Source organism: Drosophila biarmipes, chromosome 3R, assembly GCF_025231255.1.
Source record: "Drosophila biarmipes strain raj3 chromosome 3R, RU_DBia_V1.1, whole genome shotgun sequence".
Classification (NCBI taxonomy): Eukaryota; Metazoa; Arthropoda; class Insecta; order Diptera; family Drosophilidae; genus Drosophila; species Drosophila biarmipes.
In genome coordinates, this window is record NC_066616.1 from 13105580 (window position 1) to 13131100 (window position 25521).

At 47.3% G+C, this 25521-nt stretch overlaps 9 protein-coding genes across 11 annotated transcripts; 6 read left to right on the plus strand and 3 right to left on the minus strand.

Annotated features, from left to right (window-relative positions):
* The first annotated feature begins 1941 nt into the window (after positions 1 to 1941).
* Positions 1942 to 3445, plus strand: LOC108032190 (O-glucosyltransferase rumi). The gene is made up of 2 exons (XM_017106046.2): positions 1942 to 2127; positions 2194 to 3445. The coding sequence occupies exons 1-2, from the start codon at positions 1992 to 1994 to the stop codon at positions 3291 to 3293; spliced, it is 1236 nt and encodes a 411-aa protein (XP_016961535.1). The 5' UTR covers positions 1942 to 1991; the 3' UTR covers positions 3294 to 3445.
* Positions 3446 to 3456: 11 nt separating this feature from the next.
* Positions 3457 to 4690, plus strand: LOC108032191 (O-glucosyltransferase rumi). The gene is made up of 2 exons (XM_017106047.3): positions 3457 to 3674; positions 3728 to 4690. Exons 1-2 carry the CDS (start codon positions 3560 to 3562, stop codon positions 4657 to 4659), a joined length of 1047 nt encoding a protein of 348 aa, XP_016961536.2. The 5' UTR covers positions 3457 to 3559; the 3' UTR covers positions 4660 to 4690.
* Positions 4691 to 4953: 263 nt separating this feature from the next.
* Positions 4954 to 6109, plus strand: LOC108031972 (mitochondrial ribosome-associated GTPase 1). The gene is made up of 2 exons (XM_017105766.3): positions 4954 to 5219; positions 5279 to 6109. Exons 1-2 carry the CDS (start codon positions 5021 to 5023, stop codon positions 6049 to 6051), a joined length of 972 nt encoding a protein of 323 aa, XP_016961255.1. The 5' UTR covers positions 4954 to 5020; the 3' UTR covers positions 6052 to 6109.
* On the minus strand, positions 5945 to 7022 carry LOC108031973 (chromobox protein homolog 3). The gene has a single exon (XM_017105767.3). The coding sequence runs from the start codon at positions 6831 to 6833 to the stop codon at positions 6123 to 6125; it is 711 nt and encodes a 236-aa protein (XP_016961256.1). The 5' UTR covers positions 6834 to 7022; the 3' UTR covers positions 5945 to 6122.
* LOC108031974 (protein vreteno) lies at positions 7007 to 9713 on the plus strand. The gene is made up of 6 exons (XM_017105768.3): positions 7007 to 7383; positions 7433 to 7846; positions 7898 to 8714; positions 8781 to 8965; positions 9023 to 9216; positions 9275 to 9713. The coding sequence occupies exons 1-6, from the start codon at positions 7079 to 7081 to the stop codon at positions 9442 to 9444; spliced, it is 2085 nt and encodes a 694-aa protein (XP_016961257.1). The 5' UTR covers positions 7007 to 7078; the 3' UTR covers positions 9445 to 9713.
* On the minus strand, positions 9457 to 11559 carry LOC108031191 (uncharacterized). Of its 2 annotated transcripts, none has more exons than XM_044095515.2 (5): positions 11418 to 11559; positions 10526 to 11357; positions 9863 to 10468; positions 9751 to 9804; positions 9457 to 9694 (listed from the first exon to the last, which is right to left on the minus strand). In XM_044095515.2, exons 2-5 carry the CDS (start codon positions 11348 to 11350, stop codon positions 9617 to 9619), a joined length of 1563 nt encoding a protein of 520 aa, XP_043951450.1. In that variant the 5' UTR covers positions 11351 to 11357; positions 11418 to 11559; the 3' UTR covers positions 9457 to 9616. The 2 variants fall into 2 exon arrangements, with proteins under 2 accessions (XP_043951450.1, XP_043951451.1); XM_044095516.2 differs by having other exon boundaries at positions 11428 to 11508.
* LOC108031696 (endoribonuclease Dcr-1) lies at positions 11552 to 18753 on the plus strand. Its single transcript, XM_017105354.3, has 5 exons — positions 11552 to 12448; positions 12511 to 14339; positions 14404 to 16012; positions 16071 to 18172; positions 18232 to 18753. The coding sequence occupies exons 1-5, from the start codon at positions 11638 to 11640 to the stop codon at positions 18640 to 18642; spliced, it is 6762 nt and encodes a 2253-aa protein (XP_016960843.1). The 5' UTR covers positions 11552 to 11637; the 3' UTR covers positions 18643 to 18753.
* Positions 18754 to 18912: 159 nt separating this feature from the next.
* LOC108031849 (mitogen-activated protein kinase kinase kinase 7) lies at positions 18913 to 20173 on the plus strand. Its single transcript, XM_017105602.3, has 5 exons — positions 18913 to 18971; positions 19028 to 19330; positions 19391 to 19570; positions 19627 to 19762; positions 19822 to 20173. Exons 1-5 carry the CDS (start codon positions 18918 to 18920, stop codon positions 19989 to 19991), a joined length of 843 nt encoding a protein of 280 aa, XP_016961091.1. The 5' UTR covers positions 18913 to 18917; the 3' UTR covers positions 19992 to 20173.
* Positions 20174 to 21068: 895 nt separating this feature from the next.
* On the minus strand, positions 21069 to 25457 carry LOC108031850 (transmembrane protein 47). 2 transcript variants are annotated; one of them, XM_017105604.3, is made up of 7 exons: positions 25324 to 25456; positions 23054 to 23322; positions 22903 to 22978; positions 22663 to 22849; positions 22437 to 22586; positions 22315 to 22377; positions 21069 to 22249 (listed from the first exon to the last, which is right to left on the minus strand). In XM_017105604.3, the coding sequence occupies exons 3-7, from the start codon at positions 22951 to 22953 to the stop codon at positions 22089 to 22091; spliced, it is 612 nt and encodes a 203-aa protein (XP_016961093.1). In that variant the 5' UTR covers positions 22954 to 22978; positions 23054 to 23322; positions 25324 to 25456; the 3' UTR covers positions 21069 to 22088. The 2 variants fall into 2 exon arrangements, with proteins under 2 accessions (XP_016961093.1, XP_016961092.1); XM_017105603.3 differs by lacking the exon at positions 23054 to 23322 and having other exon boundaries at positions 24958 to 25457.
* Between the last annotated feature and the right edge of the window lie 64 nt (positions 25458 to 25521).

The following is a 25521-nucleotide window of genomic DNA, read 5'->3' on the forward strand; positions in this document are numbered from 1 at the left end:
AATCGAGTCATTAGAGGCGAAGGGTTCCACGCCATTGGTATGCAAATGAGTCGTAGTTCTTCTCCCAAGAACCATTGATTGGAAAAGCGAACTCCCAGATAGTCGACACGTTTGAATGCCCAGAGATTTTCGTGTGACTTCAGAGCCAAAAGCTTGATTATGACGATATGTATTTCCATAAACAAAGCGAAGCTTTTGTCAGCGCCAAGCTCGGATTACTGTTTGGGTTTTGTTTTGTTTTTTATTTTCAGTATTTCGATATGGTGTTCCAAACGAGTTTAACGAAAAGACCTCAAAGATATCAAAAGCATTTCTTAGTCACTGCAAGATACACAGTTACAGTTGAATTTCCGTAGTTTGACATTCGCAAGATGCAACTGATTAGTCAGGAATTCATCTACTAGATAATGTGTGTATCGAAAAATATACAAATTATTTAAATACTATATTTTTTGCTTTGAATTATTTATATCGATTAGATATGTTTGAAAACAAAATAAACCGAAACCTTTGTAATTTTTAAACATTAGTTGGTTCACCATTACGGAAGTTTCTGAATAATGCAGAACTAATGTGGAGCACCTCGCTCATGCCTAGCGATAATTATCAAGTTAATAACTCAACACTAATTAGTCAGGTGGTTTGTGGGCAGGCAGGCGCCCCGGGGGGAGGGGCTGTGCGACCCTAGGTCGCGGACCAAAAAAAAACCCATTATAACGCCGCCAATGTGAAAACGAAAGCGATACGATTTTCGGCGAGGAAAATCCGTCGATGGGAAACCGAAAACCGAAACTTAAGTCCCAGTTGGAATGCGATGGAGTGGGAAACTGGAGCTCGAAAGCAGTCCGAATGCCTGGATAATGGGTAAATTAAATCGCAGCATCAGCGGTGGCAAATCAACTTAATGACGACGGCTGGCAGCTTTTCCAACTGCTTTTTTCTATTTTATCTGACGATCGAACGGATCGTGAGGTGAAATGAATTTAAGTTGCCTTTTTGACGACCCACAATAAGGGGCTAAAAATCGATGAGTGCTCAATTAACTGTTGTTCGTAGTACGCCCACACACACAGGCACACACACTCATACACACTTGCGAATAAATAACATTGTGTATTACCTTTTTCAGTTGAATTTCTGGTGGCTTTTTGGCAATTGTCTCAACAAAACAACATCAACATCGTTTCTGCAGGTGCCACTCCCACTTCAGTTTTTCGTTGCCAAATTTACCATCCGGAATTTCTTCGGGGGTTTCATTTGTGCGCCCACCACTGTTTGATACAATTTACTTTTGCAGTTATGTCAACTTCTCTCTTTCAGCGCGGCGTCCTTTGTTGTTGTTGTTCTTGCAAAATTGTTCGTGTAAATTATGTACAATGGTGGTTGTTTCAGTTGCAGGTGGTCTAAAACACTCGCGTTCGTTGGGTTTACGTGGTTTCGATTGCACTGGGTGCCGCACGCATAATTTGCAAGCTGCAAATCGTCGTTTTCGTTGGTAATTTGGCTTTTGGTTGGCTTTAACACGGAGAAAACTTTCGACGTTTCTTGTTGGTTTTCTTATAGTGGTAAAGCGGCCAGTGTGTCCACACGGGCTGGAAAAGTAAAAATCGGGGAACAGTTAGCCGCTTAGGGTGACCAGTTAGTGGGTTCCCCTGCAAAGGAATGAGGGTGTTTGGTGGGCTTGCTTCTAAATGGAGCGGCATGGTCATCCTAGGAAAATAACAGTTAAATCACTGCTTTGCTGGCGGGGCTGCCAGATGGTGGAAATAACTACATACTTTTGAAATTTCTTATTGCTCTTTCCATTGAATATTTAGTATGTAGTTTGGATTAAGTTGCATATAAAAGACTGCTTTATTTTACCAAACTTTTAATTATTTAAATAACGAAAAATTATTAACTGTTTCAACGCCTATCGATAATTCGATGAGCCCTTGGCAACCCTATTGCTGACGCCGCACTAGAAGCTAAATTTGTTTACCTTTAAAGAAATGCTAATAAATCACATCTTAATCGCATTATTAATAAGTTTTGGAAAACAAGGATGTGCGGAGGATGAAGGACTTTGCAGTGCCGATCAAAAGTCTTGTGGACATAGCGAACCTGAGGACCCAAGCCAGGACGAGTGTAAGCAACTTGTTGCCGGCTTTGATTTTACTCGGTTATTTAGTTACTCCCATTATTTGATTTTAGTTAGCTTCAAGATACGTCGGCAGATCGAGAAAGCCAATGCCGACTATAAGCCCTGCAGCAGCGATCCCAAGGACTCGGACTGCTCCTGCCACGCGAATGTTTTGAACCAGGATCTCGCCCCTTTCAAGTCAACAGGTGTCACCCGGCAGATGATCGAAAGTTCCGCGAGATATGGAACCAAATACAAGGTCTACGGGCACCGATTGTACCGGGATGAGAACTGCATGTTCCCAGCCCGCTGCCAGGGCATTGAGCACTTCCTTCTGCCTCTGGTGGCGACCCTACCCAACATGGATTTAGTGATAAACACCAGGGACTACCCCCAACTGAATACCGCCTGGGGAAACAGTGCCGGCGGTCCGGTCTTCTCGTTCTCCAAGACAAAGGAGTACCGCGACATCATGTACCCCGCCTGGACTTTCTGGGCTGGAGGACCGGCCACCAAACTGCATCCCCGAGGCATCGGACGCTGGGATCAGATGCGCGAGAAGCTGGAGAAGAGGGCGGCAGCTATTCCCTGGTCGCAGAAGCGGGATCTGGGCTTCTTCCGCGGCTCACGCACCTCCGACGAGCGCGACTCACTAATCCTTCTCTCCCGCCGCAATCGTGAGCTGGTGGAGGCTCAGTACACCAAGAATCAGGGCTGGAAGTCACCCAAAGATACGCTTGATGCGCCTGCCGCTGATGAGGTCTCCTTCGAGGATCATTGCAAGTACAAGTTCTTGTTTAATTTCCGAGGAGTTGCCGCCAGTTTCCGGCTGAAGCATTTATTCCTCTGCAAATCACTGGTCTTCCATGTCGGCGACGAGTGGCAGGAGTTCTTCTACGACCAACTGAAGCCCTGGGTGCATTATGTGCCGCTGAAGAGCTACCCCAGCCAAAAGGAGTACGAGGAAATACTGTCTTTCTTCAAGAGAAACGATGACCTGGCCCAGCAAATTGCCCAGCGTGGGTACGACTTCATCTGGCAGCACCTGCGCATGAAGGACATCAAGTGCTACTGGCGAAAGCTGCTCAAGAGCTATGTGAAGCTTCTGAAGTACGAGGTGCAGCCGGAGGATCATTTAATCTATATATCACCGAAAAAAGATGAGCTGTAGATACTAGCAAATTAGTATTAAGGCAAACGTTTTATTACTTCTTCATAAAAGCATTTACTTTTAAGGTACCGCGAATCTCTATAAACTGTCCACATTCCAATTATATTCGACTTCATTTAAGTATTCTTCAAATGTAATAATTATGAAACTTTCGAATCTTTGTTTAACTCCAAAAATCATGAATAGCAGGCTCCATTTGTTTTAAGACTCACAAATTATTTAGGTATATTTGGACAGGAACATGTAAATTCTTCAAAATTCAAATTATGACCCTGCCAAGGAGGTATCTTTTAGTGGGAGCCCTGCTTCTAATTTGTGCATCGGATGCATCCGTCTCCCAGGAAAAATGCACAGCCATTGCGCAGTATTCAAATTATAATAGTAAGATGATGTCACCTGTTCGAGCAACGTTTTAAAATGTAGTTTTACCCCAGTTAGCTATAATTTTGTGCCGCGAATGATAAAGGCGCTGGCAGTCTATCAACCATGTGAAGCAGAAGATCTAAGGTGCCTCTACCATGCCCAAACCATGACGAAAAACCTGGAGCCTTATGTAAGCAGAGGCATCACACCACAGATGATGACACAGTCCAAGTGGCTGGGAACTCTTTACCAGATAGTCCGCGGGCGCATTTATCGCCAGGAGAACTGCTCGAATCCCAAGCGGTGCGCCGACGTAGATGATCTGCTTTTGGATATTGAAGGTGATCTGCCAGATCTGGAAATGGTTGTCAATGTGTGCGACTGGCCTCAGGTTCACTTTCTGTCCGGCTTAAGTGGTCCGGTGTTTTCCTACTCCACCACGGTCAGTCACCTATACATCATGTACCCAGCTTGGTCATTCTGGACCACCGCAGGTCCCATCCTGCAGCATTATGCCAGGGCAGAGAAGATTCCCTGGGATGCGAAGCAAATTAAGGCTTTTTTCAGAGGCTCACGGTCGTCCCCGAAATGCGACAATCTGGGGAGGCTCTCTCTCAGATGTCCAGAATTGGTCGATGACCAGTATACAGCTGGTCACCCCATGGAAGCTGATCCCGCCGAAGAGGTGTCTTTGGTCGAGCACTGCCAGTACAAGTCCCTGCCCTGGGTCCACTACGTCCCCGTGGCCAGCGACGCCTATGTAGAGCAGCTGGCGGGGCTGATGCTCTTTCTGCGCGAGCACGGTGATCTGGCGGAGGAGATTCCGGATAGGGGACACCAGTTTGTTTGGCTCCACCTCAGAATGGAGGATGTCCAGTGCCACTGGAGGAGGTTGCTCCAGGAATACGCAAAGTCATTGACTTATAAAGTGCATATAGAGCCAGGCTTCCTTCAGGTATCCAACAAAAGAGCATTGCAGTTGTATCGCGGGTTAAATATATGATCTTGTCATTAAATAAACATTTTTAAAAACAGAGGAAGATTCGAAACCCCAATTCGAATTCCAGTGTTTCCACACCTGCTCGCTTGGGTTGGGACTAACTTTAAGGAATTGTTGGGTTCAAGCAGTCTGAATTGATATAAATTTTTTTTCCTACTCCGAAGGAGAACTTATTACAATTCCCAAACGTAATCATAATAATTAATTAAAGCTTAAAAAGGGGATATTGGATTGCAATTTTAAATTTATTTAACCAGTGTGACCCCTCTACATTTCGTACCTTTTGGTCAATTGTTACGTCACTGGCCAACAGCTGTTCAAAGTGTTTGGTTTGGATAAGATAGCATTGCATGGATTCCGCATCATGGCAGCTCAGCTGAATCCCTTCCGCAACGCCTTCCGGCTGCCGGCCAAACAGCGGATTAACTGGTTCCCCGGTCACATGACCAAGGGAATGCGCCAAATCCAGCAAAAGCTGCGAAATGTGGATTGCATAGTGGAAATACACGACGCACGCATCCCGCTGGCGGGCAGGAACTCTCAGTTCTTTGACACAATCACCGGTGGGTAAACAACCCAACTCCGTTCCTATACTATTATATAACAAGGATTTATCCCGCAGGAAGTGGCGTTAAACCGCATATTCTGGTCCTGAACAAAGTCGATCTTCTGGGCGCGAAGCAGCAGAAGAATGTGCTGCAGCAGTTGCGGAGACAGCAGCCCGAGCTCCAGCACATCCTGTTTACCAACTGCAAGGATCAGAGGAATCACGGTGTGCTCGACATCCTGCCTTTGGCCACTCGCCTCGTGGGCGAGAGCAGTCGCTTCAATCGCACCCAAGCGGCGGAGCACAATCTTATGATCATTGGGGTGCCCAACGTGGGCAAGAGTTCCGTGATCAATGTCCTGAGGAATGTGCATCTCAAGAAGAAGAGTGCAGCCCGTGTGGGCGCAGAGGCGGGGATCACTCGAGCCGTCGGGGAGCGCATCAAAATCCAAGAGAGTCCTCCTGTCTACATGATAGACACTCCTGGAATCCTGCAGCCCTCCGTAAAAGACGATGAGATGGGCATGAAGCTGGCCCTAGTGGGCTGCCTCCCAGATCACATAGTGGGAGAGGATCTGATAGCCGACTACCTGCTCTACTGGCTGAACAGTCACCGCAGATACGACTACGTGGAGAAGCTAAAACTGAGCTCCGGACCCAGTGACAATATCAGCGCCGTGCTGGCGGAGTACGCCCATCGAGAGGAGCTGTTCCACAAGGTCAAGCAGTACGACGGCAGGGTAGAGGTGATGACAAATTTATTGGCGGCCGCGCGAAAGTTTATACACTTCTTTCGCTCCGGCCAGTTGGGCTACATCAATCTGGACGAGCCCAGCGGTTTCAGATAGCTTTACATACGTACGTTACGTTAACTTAAGGGCTAAGATTAAAATTTGAACAGATGAATCTGTTGGCGTCTTCATTGATTATCCGTCATGGGCACGTCAATGCCAATGTGACCCACGCCGGGCACGGGAATCGAGTACGACACGCTGGCCAGGTCGGGATCATCGGCGAGATCCATGGGCGTGTGATGCTGAGGCACCTGGTCAACCTGGGGCATGCCTTCGAGATGGCCGACCAACTCCGCTGCCTGATCAACCTCCGGTTGTGGCACCTCGACGGGAGCACTGCTTATGTGCGGATAGGCAGTGCGAGAGGCCGCCAATCGCAGCTCCTCTGGCACGCCTTTCATCCGCCGCGCTATGTGGCGCGTGTAGGGAGCCATCTTCTGGTAGTAAGCAATCAGCATCTGCGGATCCTTCTCCGACAGCTGGCTGCTGGGCACCAGGTCGAACTCATCGCAGAACTGCCAGCGCACCAGGTACTTGATGTCCCCCGTGACATCGGTGGCGCCCACAATCTCGGCCAGCTCCAGGCCGCGCTCGTAGCCACGCAGCTTCTGGATCTCCTCGCATTTGGGCTTCTTCTCGCCGCGCTTCTTGGACTTTGCACGCGACTCCTCGAATTTCTGGATAAGATTGGGGCAGTCGCAGTTCTCCTCCGGCTCCCAGGTGTTGTCGGCCGACGTGTAGCCGCGCCACTTGATGAAGTACTCCACCTTGCCCTCGCTGGTGATGCGCTTGTCCATAATGCGCTCCACCACGAAGTTGGGCTCGTTTTTGACCATTTTCACTGAGTTCTTCGAGGATTGTTTACAATTTTCGTAAAATGGCTTGGGTTTTTTCTTCCTCTTGCGAGTGTGACCCTTTGCTGATGAGTTTTAAATACCAACTGCTGTTCATTCTTTCGGTATTTGGACATTTACCGCTATTCGGTTGGTATTTTTAGTCACACTCTTGATTCCACGCGCTCGGAGTGAAATTCGAATCCAGGTGAAAATCCACAGGTGGAAAACGGAATACTTTGGGAGCTATGGACTCTGCCGAGGAAAACTGGTCTGATTTCGATCCAATAGCCAAGGACTTCTACGATGAAGCGCAGAACAAGTACACCAGCGAGTCTGGCGATATTCTGGTAGACGAGGCTCCTGTCCCACTCAAGAATGAGAAGGAGAAAGGCGACGCCAAGCAGATCAAATATCCTTACTTGGTGATCCCCAAGAGCAGTCCCTTTGTGACCGAAAAGATGCTGATCAACTTCTTTGGGATGACTTCCGTCCAGGGCCTGGAATACCGTCGAGGGTCGTGCGTTTACTTTGTCTACTTTCTCAACATTGGGTAAGTTACAAATTTGTGCAGTCAGCATTATTTATCCCTATCCATGAAGATCCCTAGAGGCAGCGCGTCTGCGGGTGGAGAAATACCCGAATCTGATCAGATGCGTTACTGGTCGCCACCAGAAGGAGCGGGAACGCAACTTCGAATCCCTGGCAGCCACTGAAACAATGCCTAAACCGAGTCCAGCCTTCTTGGAAACTGAACGGACCCCTGTGGACCTCCAACCCCATGGGGTTCCCATCTCGGCCGGCAGACACAAACATCCGGAGTTTCTCCGGCCTCCGCTGGTCACCAAGGCGGACTACCAAGGCGGATCGCTGTTAGCCACCAATGATCCGTATCAGCGATATCTCAATGTCAAGTATGAGTTCGCCCTGGAGCGCCACAATGTCTATAACCTGGCGGATGAGACAAGGATACCGCAGGTCGTCCTGCATTTCCGTTCAGGAAGATCCATTCCAGTGTAAGTATAGCCAGTTTTGCTAGATCCCCAAATAACTTATCTATCTTTTAGGTCAGCGATTGCTAATGCTAAGGATGTTAAATACGAAAACCTTTTGGAACCAGGCATAAGCAAGTGTGTAGTCTGTCAGAACTGGACGGATACTTTCTGTAAGCTTTGCAAGATGCCCTTCTGCAACGCCTCTTGTTTCGCGGATGTGGCCGAACAGCACAAGGAGACTTGCGGCAAGGGAGAGCTCCTTGAGCTTGACGAAAATGTGGGCCGAAAGTTTCCAAAGACCGGATTGCCTCTGTCCGGGTCCAAAGTCAGGATCACAGCTTTCGAGCAGACCAACGTGGTCTATGTGCGCTCGGCTGACATTCAGGTGGATATCGCCTATTACACAGTCCTCTCGGAGGTGATGATGCTGGGCAAAACGGCATCCAACCTGCAGACAAACCCAGTCAGTGGGCAGATTGTGCTCTACGAGTTTGAAAGAAGGCTATTCCGCGCCATGGTGCTCAACGTGGACGACCCCGAGGACATCTATGTGGTCTGCATTGATTTCGGCAGCATTGAAGTTACGCAGCTGAAATTTCTGTACGAATGCAGTTCCTATCTAGCAAGACTGCCTTGCTATCCCGTGGCTGTGCAGTTGCGTGGAATTCCGAGGCGCTTTCTGGGCCCCAACATAAGAGAAATCATGTACGAACTGGACCAGTCCATGGTTTTCGATATAAAATATTCGAAGCGCGAATTCGACTATAGCAAGAGCTTGCAAATCGTGGTGCTGACCGAGATCGAAGTTAACGGCAGCTTGAACCGTCTATTTAAGACCATCATGACACCCGTGGAGCCCTCGTTGTCGGATCTGGGATACACGGAGGACGTAAGATTCATCTTAATGATACCCAAGTTCCAGACTAGCATGGCTAAGTAATTCTTTCTGTTTTAGTTTCTTCCACATGTCCCCTTGCCCACAGGGAAGAACATCGATCTAGTTGTGATGGACAACTCGTTCCTAAACTTCGGTTTCGTATACTGCACTGCCAGGGATCTGGCATACGAGATCACCAAAATGCAGCGGGACATACAGGAATATGGCGAAAAGATTGCAAAGTGCACAACCTACGCGCCACCGTAAGTTACCAGCAGTATGCTTTTTAGGAAAGTAACAAAATCCTCCTTTTAATTTAGGAAAGGCACTCTTTGTATAGCCAAGTACGAGGGCAAGTGGTGTCGAGGTGTTTCCTTGGAACTGGTGGGCGATGGTTATCCCAGAATCTTATTTATTGACTACGGAAACATTGTGCCCACCCATGTCAGCGACATAAGGGCCTACCCACCGCAGTTCATCTTCCCTGTAATGACTGAAGAGCTATCCGTGAATGGTGAGTACTAGTTGCCATTGTACTATTAACATATTTCTATGAATTTGTTTCACCCAAGATTTGCCTGACGAGCTCAACGATGTACAAATAAAACAGCTTGAGCAATGTTTTCCACTGGGAGCCACCGTCACCTGCAGTGAGGTAATTTACAGCGAGAAGGACAACAAATTTTGCGTTCGAATTGACAGCCTGCATTTTAAACTTGCACTAAGTGGAAAAATAAGTTAAAAAAAAAACAGCTAGCTTAAGAACTCTCTTTCCTTAAACATTTCAAAAATTGAAACAGCATAAGATAAGTATTATTAGAATTAGATTTACATATTCCCAAGAATATGTTTTGACTATTAAGATTCCGAAATTGTTCACTTACTGAAGTTTAAATGAAAACTATTATTATTTCTTATTTTTTAAGATTTGCTACTGTTTTCCTTGAATAAACCAGTAATAGGCTTTCCAGACTATCAGAGATAGTGGATTCCTGTAAAATATAAACTGAATGATGGAAAATAATCTTGAAAAACAAGGAAAACTTACCTCAAAGAAATTATTGCTAAAGGGTGGTTCAATTTTGGTCCAGGTGTCTAGCTCCTAAGGTATTTTAATAAATTAGTCATTTTATAAATAATATGATAATCAAAATACCCACGTAAACAGTGCTTGGCATCTGCCCACTTCCGTAATTTTGAAGATCCCCCAGGGAATTATTATCTGTTATCCGACCAAGTCGTCTATAGAACTGCATTTCCTCGGGACCACCTCCAGATGTGATTGGTGTGTATACTTTTGTGCTTGTTTCTCTACATGCCAGCAGTTGGGAGGCTTCCTCTCTGGCATCGTGATTATAAATTATAAGGTGTTTACAGTGCAGAGATCGAACCTCTGGTAAGTTACAGCTAAGAACTAGGCCAACCATTGGTTTCTCATTGGAGTTAAAGACAGCTACTTTTTGGTGGCTATCCAGCTGCGCATGGTCTATATCATAGCTCTGGCAGTAGCCCACAACTAGTCTCAAGCAATCCTGAGTGTTCGCCAAAATGCAGCATTTCTCTTTCCTTTCTAGGACTAAGTGGTCCAGCATTACATGGACGAACTCAAACTTGGCGGAGTCGTAGAGGCCCATTTCTGTCCAGGGCGGCAGCTTGGGCTCCAATACCTGCATAAGTTCCGTAAAGTCCGTATTCTTGAAGAGAGTTTTCAGTAGAACGGGATGATCGCATACCACTTGGACCATTTCCTTTATTAGAAAAGGATCCTAAAAAAAAATCATATTACAAATCACTTAAAATTTGGTGGTATAAATATTACTTACTACTTTACATTTTTTTATGCATTCAGCCAGAAAAACAAATATGCTTTCTTGAAGTGCTGCTGGAGTTAAGAAGCACAGATATTCCACACTGGTGAATCTCGACGTGGAAGGATCCTGTACCTCCGTGGGTCTTACTTTATTTATTGCCCTCTCCAGCTCATTGGATATACAGGGAGCAGTGTTTACATGAGGTAGGGTTTCTTGCTGTTTACTACTCTCGGAGGATCCCCAAGTCGATGGTTTCTCTACCTCCATAAAGTTTTCCTCGCGCTTTATTTTCTTTAGCACATGTGATCTAAAGGGAGCATTGGCCACGGAAGGTGGCGATGTATCCGAATGGCCATTGAGTGCATCAATTTTCTGGCACCAGGTGGCAATCTCCAACTTGCGTTGGGAAACGCACTCCTCGAGTGTTTTAATTTCCTCCTGGACCTCCACATCTCTGGTGCCGACTTGCAGCTGATCGTTCTCCTTGAAATCCCGCTGCTTGAAGCACGTCATGGTGTCCACAACCTTGCCAGTGTCATCCTTAAGGGTTACTATGGATCCGGTGACCACCAGGGTTCCGTTGCCAGTCCATGTCTTGTGCTTTTTGGTGGTCTGATTGCGCCAGAGCACATGGAAGATGCGGCTCTCCCTCAGGGGATTCTCTCCAGCCTTGAGTTCTCGGGGTCCCAGGTTTTCGGGGCCCTTGGAGGATCCCCATTCGCTCGGAAGAGAGGTGCTGGGCCAGGGGCATGATGACTGTGGTTCCACGAGAGAAGCTGGATCTTCAGTTTCGCGCTTAGCTGCCCGGCGCATCGAGGGAGCCTTCGAACGTCGCATTGGGATTCTGTGGATGAAGGTCAAGCTTTAGTATGAGAACATGTCTTAAGATATCTTAGAAACTAACCAACTTGCACCTTTTCTTCCAATTTATTAGGGAAACCCAAAAACGAGGGCGCAAATTTCTTTTCAAGTCCCAACGCAGTGTGGCCAAAGCAATGGCATGTGAAGGGTGTCGTTGGACCCTTTTGGTGACCCCGACGAACGGTCACTCTGACTAGTGCCGGCTTTGGAATTTTTTGCAGAAATCCTCTCCAGGCACGATTTTAGTGATTCCCCTGGCAACGATGGCGTTTCACTGGTGCGACAACAACCTGCACACCACCGTGTTCACGCCGCGTGACTTCCAGGTGGAACTGCTGGCCGCGGCCTACGAGCGGAACACCATAATATGCCTGGGCCACCGCAGCTCCAAGGAGTTCATAGCCCTCAAGCTGCTCCAGGAGCTGTCGCGACGTGGACGTCAACGAGGTCGGGTCAGTGTCTACTTGAGCTGCGAGGTGGGGGCGAGCAGGGACCCGTGCTCCATCTATACAATGCTCACCCACCTGACCGACCTGCGGGTGTGGCAGGAGCAGCCAGACATGCAGATTCCCTTTGCTCACTGCTGGACGGACTACCACGTGTCCATCTTACGGCCGGAAGGGTTTCTCCGCCTGCTTCAGGATCGCGAACTGCTGCTCAGCAGCGTGGAGCTGATTGTGCTCGAGGATTGTCACGACAGTGCGGTCTATCAGAGGATTATGCCCATTTTCGAGGAGCACATTATCCCAGCTGCCCCGGAGGATAGACCGCGCATCCTTGGATTGGCTGGTCCGCTGCACAGCGCCGGATGTGAGCTGCAGCAGCTGAGTGCCATGCTCGCCACCCTGGAGCGGAATGTGCTCTGCCGCATTGAGACGGCCAGCGACATCGTCACAGTGCTGCGCTACTGCTCCCGCCCGCACGAGTACATAGTGCAGTGCGCCCCCTTCGAGATGGACGAGCTGTCCCTGGTGCTGGCCGATGTTCTCAACACCCACAAGTCCTTTCTGGTGGATCACCGCTACGATCCATTTGAGATCTACGGAACGGACCAGTTCATGGAGGAATTGAAGGGTGTGTTCTTGGAAAGAAAGTACTCGAAGGCAACTAGTAACCGCACTATCTACCCTTTCCAGACATACCCGATCCCAAGGTGGACCCGCTGAATGTCATCAACTCGCTTCTGGCCGTGCTGCACGAGATGGGGCCCTGGTGCACCCAGCGGGCTGCCCAGCACTTTTACCATTGCAACGAGAAGCTGAAAGTGAAGACGCCGCACGAGCGACACTACCTACTCTATTGTCTGGTGAGCACGGCCCTCATCCAACTGCACTCCCTCTGCGACAACGCATTCCAACGACATCAGGGACCTGGCGGCGACTCACGCCAAACCATCGAACGCTATTCCAGCCCCAAGGTGCGGCGACTGCTGCAGACACTGCGGTGTTTTAAGCCGGAAGATGTGCACACCCAGGCGGACGGATTGCGCAGGATGCGGCAACAGGTGGATCAAGCGGACTTCAACAGGTTATCGAATTCGCTGGAGAACAAGTGTCGGGTGGTGGACCAACTGGAGCAACAGCCAATGGAGACAAGAGCCCTGGTGGCCAACCTCGAGCAGATTCTGCACACGTCAGAGGACAAACAAACGACGGCCAGAAGTGCACCTCGAGTTGCTCCTTCTTCCGCTCCTGCGAAAGCTAAGCCGGGCAGTGGGTCAAATAATGCCCAACAGCGAACCAGGAGGCGAGTGTACACGAGACGCCATCACCGGGATCAACATGATGGCAGTGACACTCTCTGTGCGCTGATTTACTGCAATCAGAACCATACGGCGCGCGTGCTCTTCGAGTTGCTTGCGGAGGTGAGCAGGCGTGACCCAGATCTCAAGTTCCTACGCTGCCAGTACACCACGGACAGGGTGGCTGATCCCACCACAGAGCCCAAGGAGGCCGAATTGGAGCATAGAAGGCAAGAGGAGGTGCTCAAGCGATTCCGCATGCATGACTGCAACGTGCTGATAGGCACTTCGGTGTTGGAAGAGGGCATCGACGTGCCCAAGTGCAACTTGGTAGTGCGCTGGGATCCGCCCACCACCTATCGTAGTTACGTCCAGTGCAAAGGCCGGGCTCGAGCAGCGCCTGCCTACCACGTTATCCTGGTGGCGCCCAGTTACGAAAGCACGCCTGTTGGTGCAGTGCAACTGAGCGATCGGAGTCATCGCTTCATCTGCGGGGCATCAGGAACAGGAGATACTACAGAGGCGGACAGCGATTCGGATGACTCGGCGATGCCAAATTCCTGCGGCTCGGATCCGTATACCTTTGGCACAGCCCGCGGAACGGTGAAGATACTTAATCCCGAAGTTTTTAGCAAGCACCCGCCGACGGCATGCGATATTAAGCTGCAGGAGATCCAGGACGAATCGCCTGCCCTAGGATTTCTGGACGCCAGCAACTCCAGCGACGAGGCCGTTAGCATGAACAACACATCTCCCAGTGAGAGTAGTACAGAACGAAAGTCGAGGCGCTTTCAGTGCGAGCTGGGCACGCCAGTCGAGCCAGAAGATATTACCGATCCATCTACGGAAAGCGAAACAGTTAATCGTTTAGCCACCACCACCAAGGAGTTGGTACATCAAATGGCACAGTATCGCGAGATCGAGCAGATGCTGTTATCCAAGTGCGCGAACACAGAGCCGCCGGAGCAGGAGCAGAGCGAAGCGGAGCGTTTCAGTGCCTGTTTGGCTGCCTATCGACCCAAGCCGCACCTCCTGACCGGAGCCTCCGTGGATCTCGGCACTGCCATAGCCCTGGTAAACAAGTACTGCGCTCGCCTGCCCAGCGACACCTTCACCAAGTTGACGGCTCTGTGGCGCTGTACTCGGACCGAGAGGTCTGGAGTGACCCTGTTTCAGTATACCCTTAGGTTGCCCATCAACTCACCACTAAAGCATGACATTGTGGTAAGTGTGAGAAAGTTTTGTAATACAAGTTAAACTACATTTTGTAATACCCTTCCATTCTTAGGGTCTTCCCATGCCCACCCAAACTTTGGCCCGCAGGCTGGCAGCCTTGCAAGCATGTGTAGAGCTGCACAGGATCGGTGAACTAGACGATCAGTTGCAGCCTATTGGCAAGGAGGGATTCCGCGCCCTGGAGCCCGATTGGGAATGCTTTGATCTGGAACCGGAGGACGAGCAGATCGTTCAGCTGAGCGATGAGCCTCGTCCGGGAACAACAAAACGGCGTCAGTACTACTATAAACGCATTGCCTCCGAGTTCTGCGATTGCCGTCCGGTGGCCGGATCACCGTGCTTTCTGTACTTCATCCAGTTGACTCTTCAGTGTCCGATTCCCGAAGAGCAGAACACACGCGGCCGCAAAATTTATCCACCCGAAGATGCCCAGCAGGGATTCGGCATTCTCACCAGCAAACGCATCCCCAAGTTGAGCGCTTTCTCGATCTTTACTCGGTCCGGAGAGGTGAAGGTTTCCCTGGAGTTGGCCAAGGAACGGGTGGTCCTGACCAGCAAACAGATTGTTTGCATCAACGGTTTTCTTAACTACACATTCACCAACGTTCTGCGGCTCCAAAAATTCCTCATGCTCTTCGATCCGGATTCCACGGAGAACTGTGTCTTCATTGTGCCAACGGTGAAGGCGCCAGCGGGCGCCAAGCAAATCGACTGGCAGTTCCTAGAGCTCATCCAGGCCAATGGCAACACAATGCCTCGGCCAGTGCCCGATGAGGAGCGCCAGGCGCAGACATTTGATGCACAACGATTCCAGGATGCCGTAGTGATGCCCTGGTATCGCAACCAGGATCAACCGCAATACTTCTACGTGGCCGAGATCTGTCCCCATCTTTCACCACTCAGCTGCTTCCCCGGAGACAACTACCGCACCTTCAAGCACTACTACCTCGTCAAGTATGGCCTGACCATACAGAATGCCTCACAGCCGTTGTTAGACGTGGATCATACGAGTGCCCGCTTGAACTTCCTGACGCCGCGATACGTGAATCGCAAGGGCGTTGCTCTGCCCACCAGTTCGGAGGAGACGAAGCGGGCAAAGCGGGAAAATCTCGAGCAAAAACAAATCCTGGTGCCAGAGCTGTGCACCGTGCACCCCTTTCCAGCTTCCTTGTGGCGAACAGCTGTGTGCCTGCCCTGCATTCTGTACAGAATCAATGGTCTTCTCTTGGCCGACGACATCCGCAAGCAGGTTTCTGCAGATCTAGGTCTGGGAAGGCAGCAGATCGAGGAGGACGATTTCGAGTGGCCCATGCTGGACTTTGGCTGGAGTTTATCGGAAGTGTTGAAGAAATCACGGGAGTCTAAGCAAAAGGATTCGGTGAAGGAGGCGTTGGTCAATGGAAGCATTTTAAACGATGTTAAAAAGGAGCCGGTGAAGGAGGAGACCCAAACAGATGAGGATTCAAAAGCCAACAAAGTTGAAAAGAGTGCCATCGAACTTATTATTGAGGGCGAAGAGAAACTTCAAGAGGCAGATGATTTTATTGAGATTGGCACTTGGTCGAACGACATGGCCGACGACATAGCCACCTTTAACCAAGAAGACGAGGACGAGGATGACGCTTTTCACCTTCCAGTTCTGCCTGCCAATGTTAAGTTTTGTAAGTTTTTTAGGTACCTTTAGCTAGGAAGAGGAATAATAGCTAATCAATCTTGCAGGCGATCAGCAGACCCGGTATGGATCGCCAACCTTCTGGGACGTGAGCAATGAGGATGGCGGCATAAAGGCTCCGAAGCGCAGTCAGAATCAGCAAGGTAACAAGGGCAAAGGAAAGGGTCCAGCAAAGCCCGCCTTTAACTACTACGACTCGGACAACTCGCTGGGCTCTAGCTACGATGATGACGACGCAGGACCGCTAAATTACATGCACCACAACTACAGCTCGGATGACGACGATGTGGCGGATGATATTGATGCGGGACGCATAGCTTTTACATCCAAGAACGAGGCGGAGACCATCGAAACCGCCCAGGAAGTGGAAAAGCGTCAAAAGCAACTGTCCATCATCCAGGCGACAAATGCCAACGAGCGGCAGTACCAGCAGACAAAGAACCTGCTAATTGGATTCAACTTCGAGCAGGAGAAGAAGGAGGACTCAGACGGACTTCCCAGTGGCAGATACGAACAGTCCATAGCTAAACTAAAGACGGAGATAGAAAGCTGTGGGATGTTGGTGCCCCATGAACAGCAGTTGGTACTGAAGCGAAGTGATGCTGCTGCCGCTCAAATCGCAAAGGACTCGATGATTGAGCTGTTGAAGAAACTACTGCCATACGTTAAGGAGGAGCTGCTGGCCGAAAAGCTTGGTGACAGGCGGGAGCTGCTGCTGTCGGATTTAGTGGAACTAAATGCGGACTGGGTGTCTCGGCATGAGCAGGAGACCTATAGCGTCTTGGGATGCGGAGACAGTTTTGACAACTACAACGATCATCATCGTCTGAGCTTGGAAGAGAAGCAACTAAAGCTGCAGTTCGACCGATATGAAATCCAGCCTCCCACTCCAAGGAAAGCCAAATCTTCAACCGTGTTACCAGCTGGCTTCAGCTTTGATCGCCAACCGAATCTAGTGGGCCACCCAGGGCCCAGTCCGAGCATTATCTTACAGGCTCTCACGATGTCCAATGCCAACGATGGCATTAACCTGGAGCGCCTAGAGACCATTGGAGATTCCTTTCTCAAGTATGCCATTACTACATATCTGTACATCACCTATGAGAATGTGCACGAGGGAAAGCTTAGTCACCTGCGCTCCAAGCAAGTGGCTAACCTAAATCTTTACCGCCTAGGAAGGCGCAAGAGGCTGGGCGAGTACATGATAGCCACGAAGTTTGAGCCTCACGACAACTGGTTGCCACCCTGTTACTACGTGCCCAAGGAGCTGGAAAAGGCGCTTATCGAAGCGAAGATCCCTACGCATCACTGGAAGCTGGCCGATCTGCTGGACATCAAGAACCTGAGCAGCGTGCAGATCTGCGAGATGGTGCGCGAAAAAGCCGTAGCCTTGGGCTTGGGGCAAAACGGAGGTTCCCAGAGCGGCCAGATGGACGACTCCAACGACAGCTGCAATGATTTTAGCTGTTTTATTCCATACAACCTTGTTTCACAGCACAGCATTCCGGATAAGTCCATAGCCGATTGCGTGGAGGCGCTGATTGGAGCCTATCTCATCGAGTGCGGGCCCCGGGGAGCACTACTCTTCATGGCCTGGCTGGGGGTAAGGGTGCTGCCTTTTACAAAGCAGCTGGAGGCTGCGAATGAGGAGGAGCGAATACCAGGAAGCACCAAACCGAATGCAGAAAAAATGGTTACAGTATACGGCGCTTGGCCCACGCCACGGAGTCCCCTGCTACACTTTGCGCCCAACGCCACGGAGGAGCTAGACCAATTACTCAGTGGTTTCGAGGAGTTCGAGCAGAGTCTGGGCTACAAGTTCCGGGATCGGTCCTACCTTCTGCAAGCCATGACACACGCCAGCTACACTCCAAATCGGCTGACGGATTGCTACCAGCGCCTGGAGTTTCTGGGCGACGCTGTGCTGGATTACCTCATCACACGGCACTTATACGAAGATCCCCGCCAGCATTCTCCAGGCGCCCTAACGGATTTGCGGTCGGCGCTGGTGAATAACACAATTTTCGCCTCTCTCGCCGTACGCCATGGCTTCCACAAGTTCTTCCGTCATCTCTCGCCGGGTCTCAACGATGTGATTGACCGCTTTGTGAGGATCCAGCAGGAAAATGGTCACAGCATTAGTGAGGAGGTTGGTTATAGATAGCACTTATTAGTAATGCGGATTATAATAACTCTGCTTTGTTTCAGTACTACTTGTTGTCCGAGGAGGAGTGCGACGATGCGGAGGACGTTGAGGTGCCCAAGGCTTTGGGCGATGTTTTCGAGTCGATCGCAGGGGCCATTTTCCTCGACTCGAACATGTCGCTGGACGTGGTGTGGCACGTCTACAGCAACATGATGAGCCCGGAGATAGAGCAGTTCAGTAACTCAGTGCCAAAGTCGCCCATCCGGGAGCTCCTCGAGCTGGAGCCGGAGACAGCCAAGTTCGGCAAGCCCGAGAAGCTGGCGGACGGGCGGCGGGTGCGCGTCACCGTGGATGTGTTCTGCAAAGGAACCTTCCGTGGCATCGGGCGCAACTATCGCATTGCCAAGTGCACGGCGGCTAAATGCGCTCTGCGCCAGCTCAAAAAGCAAGGCTTAATAGCCAAAAAAGACTAAAGAGTCATCGCTGCAATTGTGTTTCACTAGGTTTTAGCAAAACTTTTTAGATTTAAGAATAACATTTGTATAAATCCTGAATAAATTGTATATGTCGAATCTGTGTGTAAATCGATGTGAATTTTAATCTTACCTTCAGAGAAGTGTCGAATAAACGAAGTTGATAAGATCCCAAACGTCACCCAAAGATATCTCCAAACGCAGTGAGCTTATCGCAAATAAATTGGCATACTTTTACCGATTAGAATTAGTGATAACTTGGCCGTGGAGTAGACATGGACGTGGCTGTCGAGGAGATTCCCTATGGCGAATTCGCAATTGGAGAGGAGGTTAGCAGCAGTAATTTAGTCTTTGTTTTTAATCAAGAATCGCATCTGCATTTCAGAATATAATAGGTTCGGGGTTTTTTGGCGTCGTATACAAAACGAAGTGGAGAAATATTGAGATCGCAGTGAAGAGAATAATCCCGGGCCGCGAACACAAATACATTCAAAGAGAGATTAACCAGCTCTCAAGGGTCAGCCATGTGAATATCGTTAAACTCCACGGGATATCCAAGCACGAGGACAGCTTTCTTATGCTCATGGAATACGTTGATGGCGGATCCCTGCACAAGTTTCTACATGAGGGCTCGAAACCAAGTTACTCCCAGGCTCACGCCTTCAACTGGGCCCACCAGATCGCTCAGGTACACCGGTTTATCAGCAAAGTTGGGGAGCAGAATAATACGTACATATGTGCTTTATAGGCGATAGCTTATCTACATGCCATTAGACCCAAAGCCGTCATCCATCGCGATATCAAGCCACTCAATGCTCTGCTATGTCGAAAGGGTCTCAGTCTCAAGATTTGCGATTTCGGCACAGTCGTGGACCTATCCCAATCTATATCTCAGAATGCGGGGACCTGCAAATACAAATCGCCCGAGGTACTTGATCTGCAATCTACAATTTACAAAAGTAAACAAGCCTCCTCTTTCCATAGGTTTTAAATGGACATCACATCAATGAAAAGTGTGACGTCTACAGCTGGGCTATTACTTTTTGGGAAATACTGTCGCGCAAGGAGCCTTTTGAGAACCACGATGGAACTTTTGCCCTGACTTTGGCCATTAGTGAAGGTAAGTGGTTATGGTAAATAAAAAGCGTTCCACTCAAAATAGGGATAACATGATTACAGGCGAGAGGCCGCCCTTAGAAGCTATTATCTCCTGCCCCGAGGATGTAGTTAGTCTACTGACCGCTTGTTGGGACACGGATCCTCTGAGAAGGCATACCATGGAACTTATTGTTCACATCATGTCTAAGTTTGTCAGCGAAGCAGGTCCTATTACGCCTCTGGCTTTATAAGTTACATTAGTTATTAGTAAACGACTAAGTGTGTGAACGTTAAACACTATTTTATTTTCTTGAAAACTCTCCTGAAATATTTACATTGTGTGGGTTATTGTATGGATTACGGGGATAGGACGCGGGTGGGTTTGGGCGCCAAATATTCAATTCAAGGTTACATCCAGTAAACTGTAGTATAATTTGCGGGAATACATAGTTTGTTATGTTCGTTTGCTGCGGGTATAGGTATGCATATAGGGAATTTATAAAATATGATCTAGGCATATGTTTTACAGTATATGGATCACTAGCAATACGTTTGATAATCTTTACTTATTCTCTTCACTTGCTTTTTTTTGTTCTATCGAATGTAAATTTAAAAAATTAAATGTTAAAACGTTTTAATAAATATATTCATATGTGTTTGTATATATATTTTGCTTGCTTGTTAAAACAAAATGATCCTCGCTCTTGTGTTGGTTAGTTACACAATGGAAAACTGTAACGCTTCGTAGAGTTTCGTTTTGGAGTATAATTGTTTCGTTAATCATAGGTTTCCTTTTGTTTTCCGTTTTTAATAAATGTTACATACGTTAAACTTATGTATAGAACTATATATAACATGCGTGTATGTAAGCATAGTTTAATTAATTCAATTGGTTTGGTATAATTGTTGTCCTTATACTCGCTATAATTGTTTTCGTTTCGTCTTTTTTTCACCGCACGTTCCTGCCTACGATTTGTTCAATGTCTTCATATATATGGATATATGGATGTTCAAGCATATATATTCCCTTTGTATTGTTGTAATTTAGGTCGCATTCAATTTTGGTTGCATTTGCTTCACTTAACTTCGGCTTCTAATCAAAATGTTTGCGTTCAAATTAGTGACAAACAAAACATAATCCAAAACAGGCGACAAGATGACTGATTGCGAGATTTAATGGACGAATTTCGAGTGATTAACTGAGATATAATTGAAATATAGAACAGGATGCCTTACTCATACCTTATGCTGATTTTCCTTACCAAGAAACTTATAAATAAAGTAAACAAATAAATCTACCCAGATGGGAGTTAAAAGAAAATAAAGTCTTAAAGTGTTAACAAAAAGTGTCATAAACGTTTTATTGTTGTCAATTGCTTGTGATATGTTTCGAGTGTGGTAAGAACACAAATATAAATAAATTATTAAAGAATAGGTGGTTACAAAAGATCAAATACACTTAAGAGACGGCTTAAACAATAACTGAACAGACATTCAAGTACGAGTTGGGTACTGGACAGCTGGGTTAAACTATTTTACAAAAGGTAAGAGAGCAACACAGTATTCGAGTACAATGGGTGTTGGTCGCACAATACACTGGGACAAACACATAATTTATAATATTCGAAACGGATCTGTAGAGCACAAACAAAACAGTTTTTGAAAGCGTAATCGGCGTGAAACGTTGACAATGACGATGACATTGTGGATTAATAATGTCGTGGTTACCTAGTCTTTCGATTACGTACATATAAAACTTCTAATTTGGATTCTGCTCACGATTAGCTTTGAGATACATGGGGAGTACATTGCTATGTATATGTAGCTGAGTATGAGTACAATATTGTAAGAGGTCTAATTTCAACTGCCACCTGCTCTCAGTTTTCTACGGAAAAGCAAGCTCTAGAAGTCGATACAAACGTTGTGGAACTCATTGGGCATGCAATTGTATATACGGGGGTTTGGTTAAGGCGATTAGCTTTCAGAATTCCTAGACGTACATACATGTGTGACTGACTACATGATAGATGTGGGTCGTGTGTTTGTGGCTTGTCTACGATTACCTTTCGAAACGAACACAAAGAATAAACTCATTGGGGAAACCTCATCTAAACAAATGCCGAGTACTATGAGATGGTGGGTGGGGTGCCTGATGGCTACGGATTTTTGGTTTGAAATGGTCATGATATACACAATTATAACTATAACACATACGTTTAGCTGCAAATTGCTTCTGTTCTTGAGTCTGATTTAAATCGAAATCTATGTGTCTGTGTGTGTTGTTCTTGTTGGTTGGTTGCTATATACTTAGTCTACAGAACGACGTCAGGCAGGTCGTGCGGCCTTGCCTAGGCGCGCATTTGGTTTTCATGTACGATTTTCCTCTCCTTATAGTAGATCTCCTCCGACTCCTTGTCGCAGAGTAGCAGGACAACGGCTCCGAAAAGGAAAATGGCCGCGCCCCAGCCGACGCCATAGGCCCAGCCGAATTCCCAGACTCGCCGATTGGCTGAAATGCAAAAAATTTCATAAGTATACGAAAAAGTTTCTCTCAAAGAAGGTTCTACATCATACCCATGGTTAGTTCGCCGGCAAAGCACACTGGGTACACGATCAAAGCGGACAGCACGGCTAGCACTGCAACATAAAATCATATTTAGAGCTCTGATGTCATAAGTTTGAGTTAAGTTTCTTACAGGATACGAGCATCACCAATACCGCTATACGATAGAACTTATATTTAAGATTATGGTTCTGCGTCTTCAGGCCCAGACCAGTCAGTACTGTGGCAATAACGTCCGTTACCAGCGTGATGATGCAGAGCGCGGCTGTGGCCTTGATGTAGCCTTTGGAAATTCGAAAGTTTGATGCATTAGAGAAATATATGGTTCAGTACGATCTTATATAACGATGTATACATACCCACATCGCGGGTCCAGTAGCAACCTGGCGGATCCTGGATGTTGAAAGGCAGCGGCGCCACCGAATCGTCCTCGATGCAGTGCACAAAGAGGCCTTGCCGCCAGTCAGAGGCCATCAGCCAGTCTGTGGATGCCAGGGCCATGATCATCAAGGCCACCACGATGACGCCGCAGATAAATGCAATCACCTGTGGGGGCAGAGAAGAGTTAAACAATCCGAAACTGTAAGTCGACTGCATACCTTCAGTGGCCTCGTGATTGTGATGGTCTCAATCGTGGTAGTAGGCGCCATTTTCTCCGCTGGTGGACGTAGAACACTGCATACGTGATAATGGTTATTAATTGTGGGGGGCGGAATGTATTTACTAGCTCCACAGGCCAGCCAAACTCACCTTATCGACTATTTGCAGGCAAAGTGCTGCCCGCAGCTACTAATTGGAATGCGTTTCAATGCGTTTCTTGGTTAGTTTGCTTAATGTGATGTTGGAAGGGTTTTATTAGTTTTGATTTTCGGGGCAGGCGAGTAAATGCTACGCCGGTTGGCTTTAACAATCTAATATAAATGCTTCAATTGGCGTTTTATTGCTTTTGGTTTGCGCGCTGAGGTTTTTCCAATGCGTTTCGAATTTCAAATTGCTGGCGGAAGCAGCCCGTTCAACATCTGTATTACAAAAGTGGGATGGATCGTTTGTTAGCGGGGCAGGAAATAGAGAAATTGGTGACATTCGATTAGAGCGACGGGCGCACAACGTTCGTACAACATCTGTGTTTTCATCAAGGCAGTTAAGAAAGCAGCAGCAACATGCAAAAACAACTCGAGCAACAACATCGACAAAGACAATGGGGGTTTACGGGCATACATCAACATCTATCTGCGGCTACTACCCTACAACTTACAACAGTTACTGCTTCCAAACCATTCTGTCCATAAAACTTTTGAATTGTTACAAATGAGAATACACAACGGATAAGGAAATGCACATCAAAGCCAGAGTTCTTTAATTTGTATACTTTAAAGCCAGTTATGCAAATAAGAATTGTCTGAACACATATCTATATCATTCAAAAGCGGTTGTAACATGGTTGGATGTATGTTCAATAATTATAAATGTATATTTTTACCACAACTGCAGGCATCAAATCTACGATATTCATGTATGTCATGGATTAACTGTCGCAATTGCAGAACAATGCGTTGCCACAGTTGAATGAGCTTGGATTGTTGAAATTAAAATCGCTCTATTGTGACTGACAGAAGCGCGGCGGACTATTTGAGTCTGCGGAGGGGGAAGCCCAAACGACAAAAGACGGCAGCTGGGGTGCCAAGGTGCAGCCCCACATAAATTATGCTGCGAGGCAACTGCAACTAAGCAATAATGCTGGAAATGCATACGGGCTAGTTATACATTCGCATTCCATTGTTATACCTTATACCTAAAGGTAAAAGTACACTAATCTGTATCTGGTATTTGGAAAAATGTATCTTTCCTCATTGCCAGTCCTGCTTCATTCATAAAAACTCAGTATCTAAAAAATTCAAAATCTTCATATCTGGATATATCAAAATTAACTTGTAAAGTCGTTCCAATCTGTTTTTAAAGTTCCCTAAAAAGTTCACAAAATGAAATGATGTCGTAAACAATTTAAATCTAAGCGTATTCTTAAGAACTTAATATAAAACTGTAGTTTTAAAAGAAAGTTTCTTATAATACAGGATTTAGTTGATCTATAGATATCAATAGAACTTTATAATTAAGGATAAAATACCCTATCGAGCTGACTAGTTCTTGGTTTTTTTAGTAAGAAGGGTATTCAAACTTCGCCATGCCGAAATCGCACGCGCGCACCTTTCCTTGCCAATTTTTAATATCTTTAAGATGCAGATACGCGAACCCAGATACGTTTATATCAACAGCCCCCTGTATCCGTACTTATATGAAGCGTCTGGGGAATCTCGAGATATTTCTCGGAGATGGTTTAGTTTTATTTTTAGCGGCTAGAAATCTTCATTGAAACAACAACAATTTCGCAGATGAGCGAGTACGGACTTTGTGTGCTGGCATGTGTGCGTGTGTGGGTGAGTGGCATGGCAACAGGATCATAACGGTTAATTGCTATATAGAACGTAACGGCAACGGCAGGCAAAATTGGGGCAAACGGCCAAATGCAAAACAACAACAATGACAAGGGCGAGGGTACTTCTGTATGTGTATGTTCGCATGTATGCATGTGTTGTGTGTGTTTGGGGAGAACGGAAGCAAAACAAAATGCAAATTGTTTAAGTTCAGGCATATACCTTTCCTTGTAATAGTCCAGGGTTACCGATTCGGAATCAAATTCTGAGTAATCTGGCAGCGATTCGGCATCAAAGGAGCTCATTCCGCTGAGCGTGTAATTGGGCAAGACGTTCATTTTGTTGTTGTAGCCAGCAAGGCTGCCTGGCTGCTGCTGATATTGTTGTTGCTGCTGCTGCTGCATTGTTGTTTTTCCTCTACTTCTACGTTTGTTGTTTTTCCGTTTCTAACAATATGTCACGCACACACACACACACGCCCTCGAAACTGACTGCTATATTTTTTCTCTATTCTCTTTTCGCTGCCTTTTCACACTCTGCACTTTCGCCAAATTGTTTGTCGCCGTTCGGATCTCCCTGTGCACTTACACTCTGCTCGAAAAGCTCTGCCGCTTTTCCACATTCACATGTTACTTGACCACCGACTTTTCTATATAATCAAAAAATAAAAATAACGAAAATAATGTTTTGGCTTCCCACATAGAGCTGGAACAAAAATCGATGTATTGTCGGGTCTATCGATGTAGGCAGAGAGTTGCCAGAAGCGGACTATCGATTTCTAAAAAA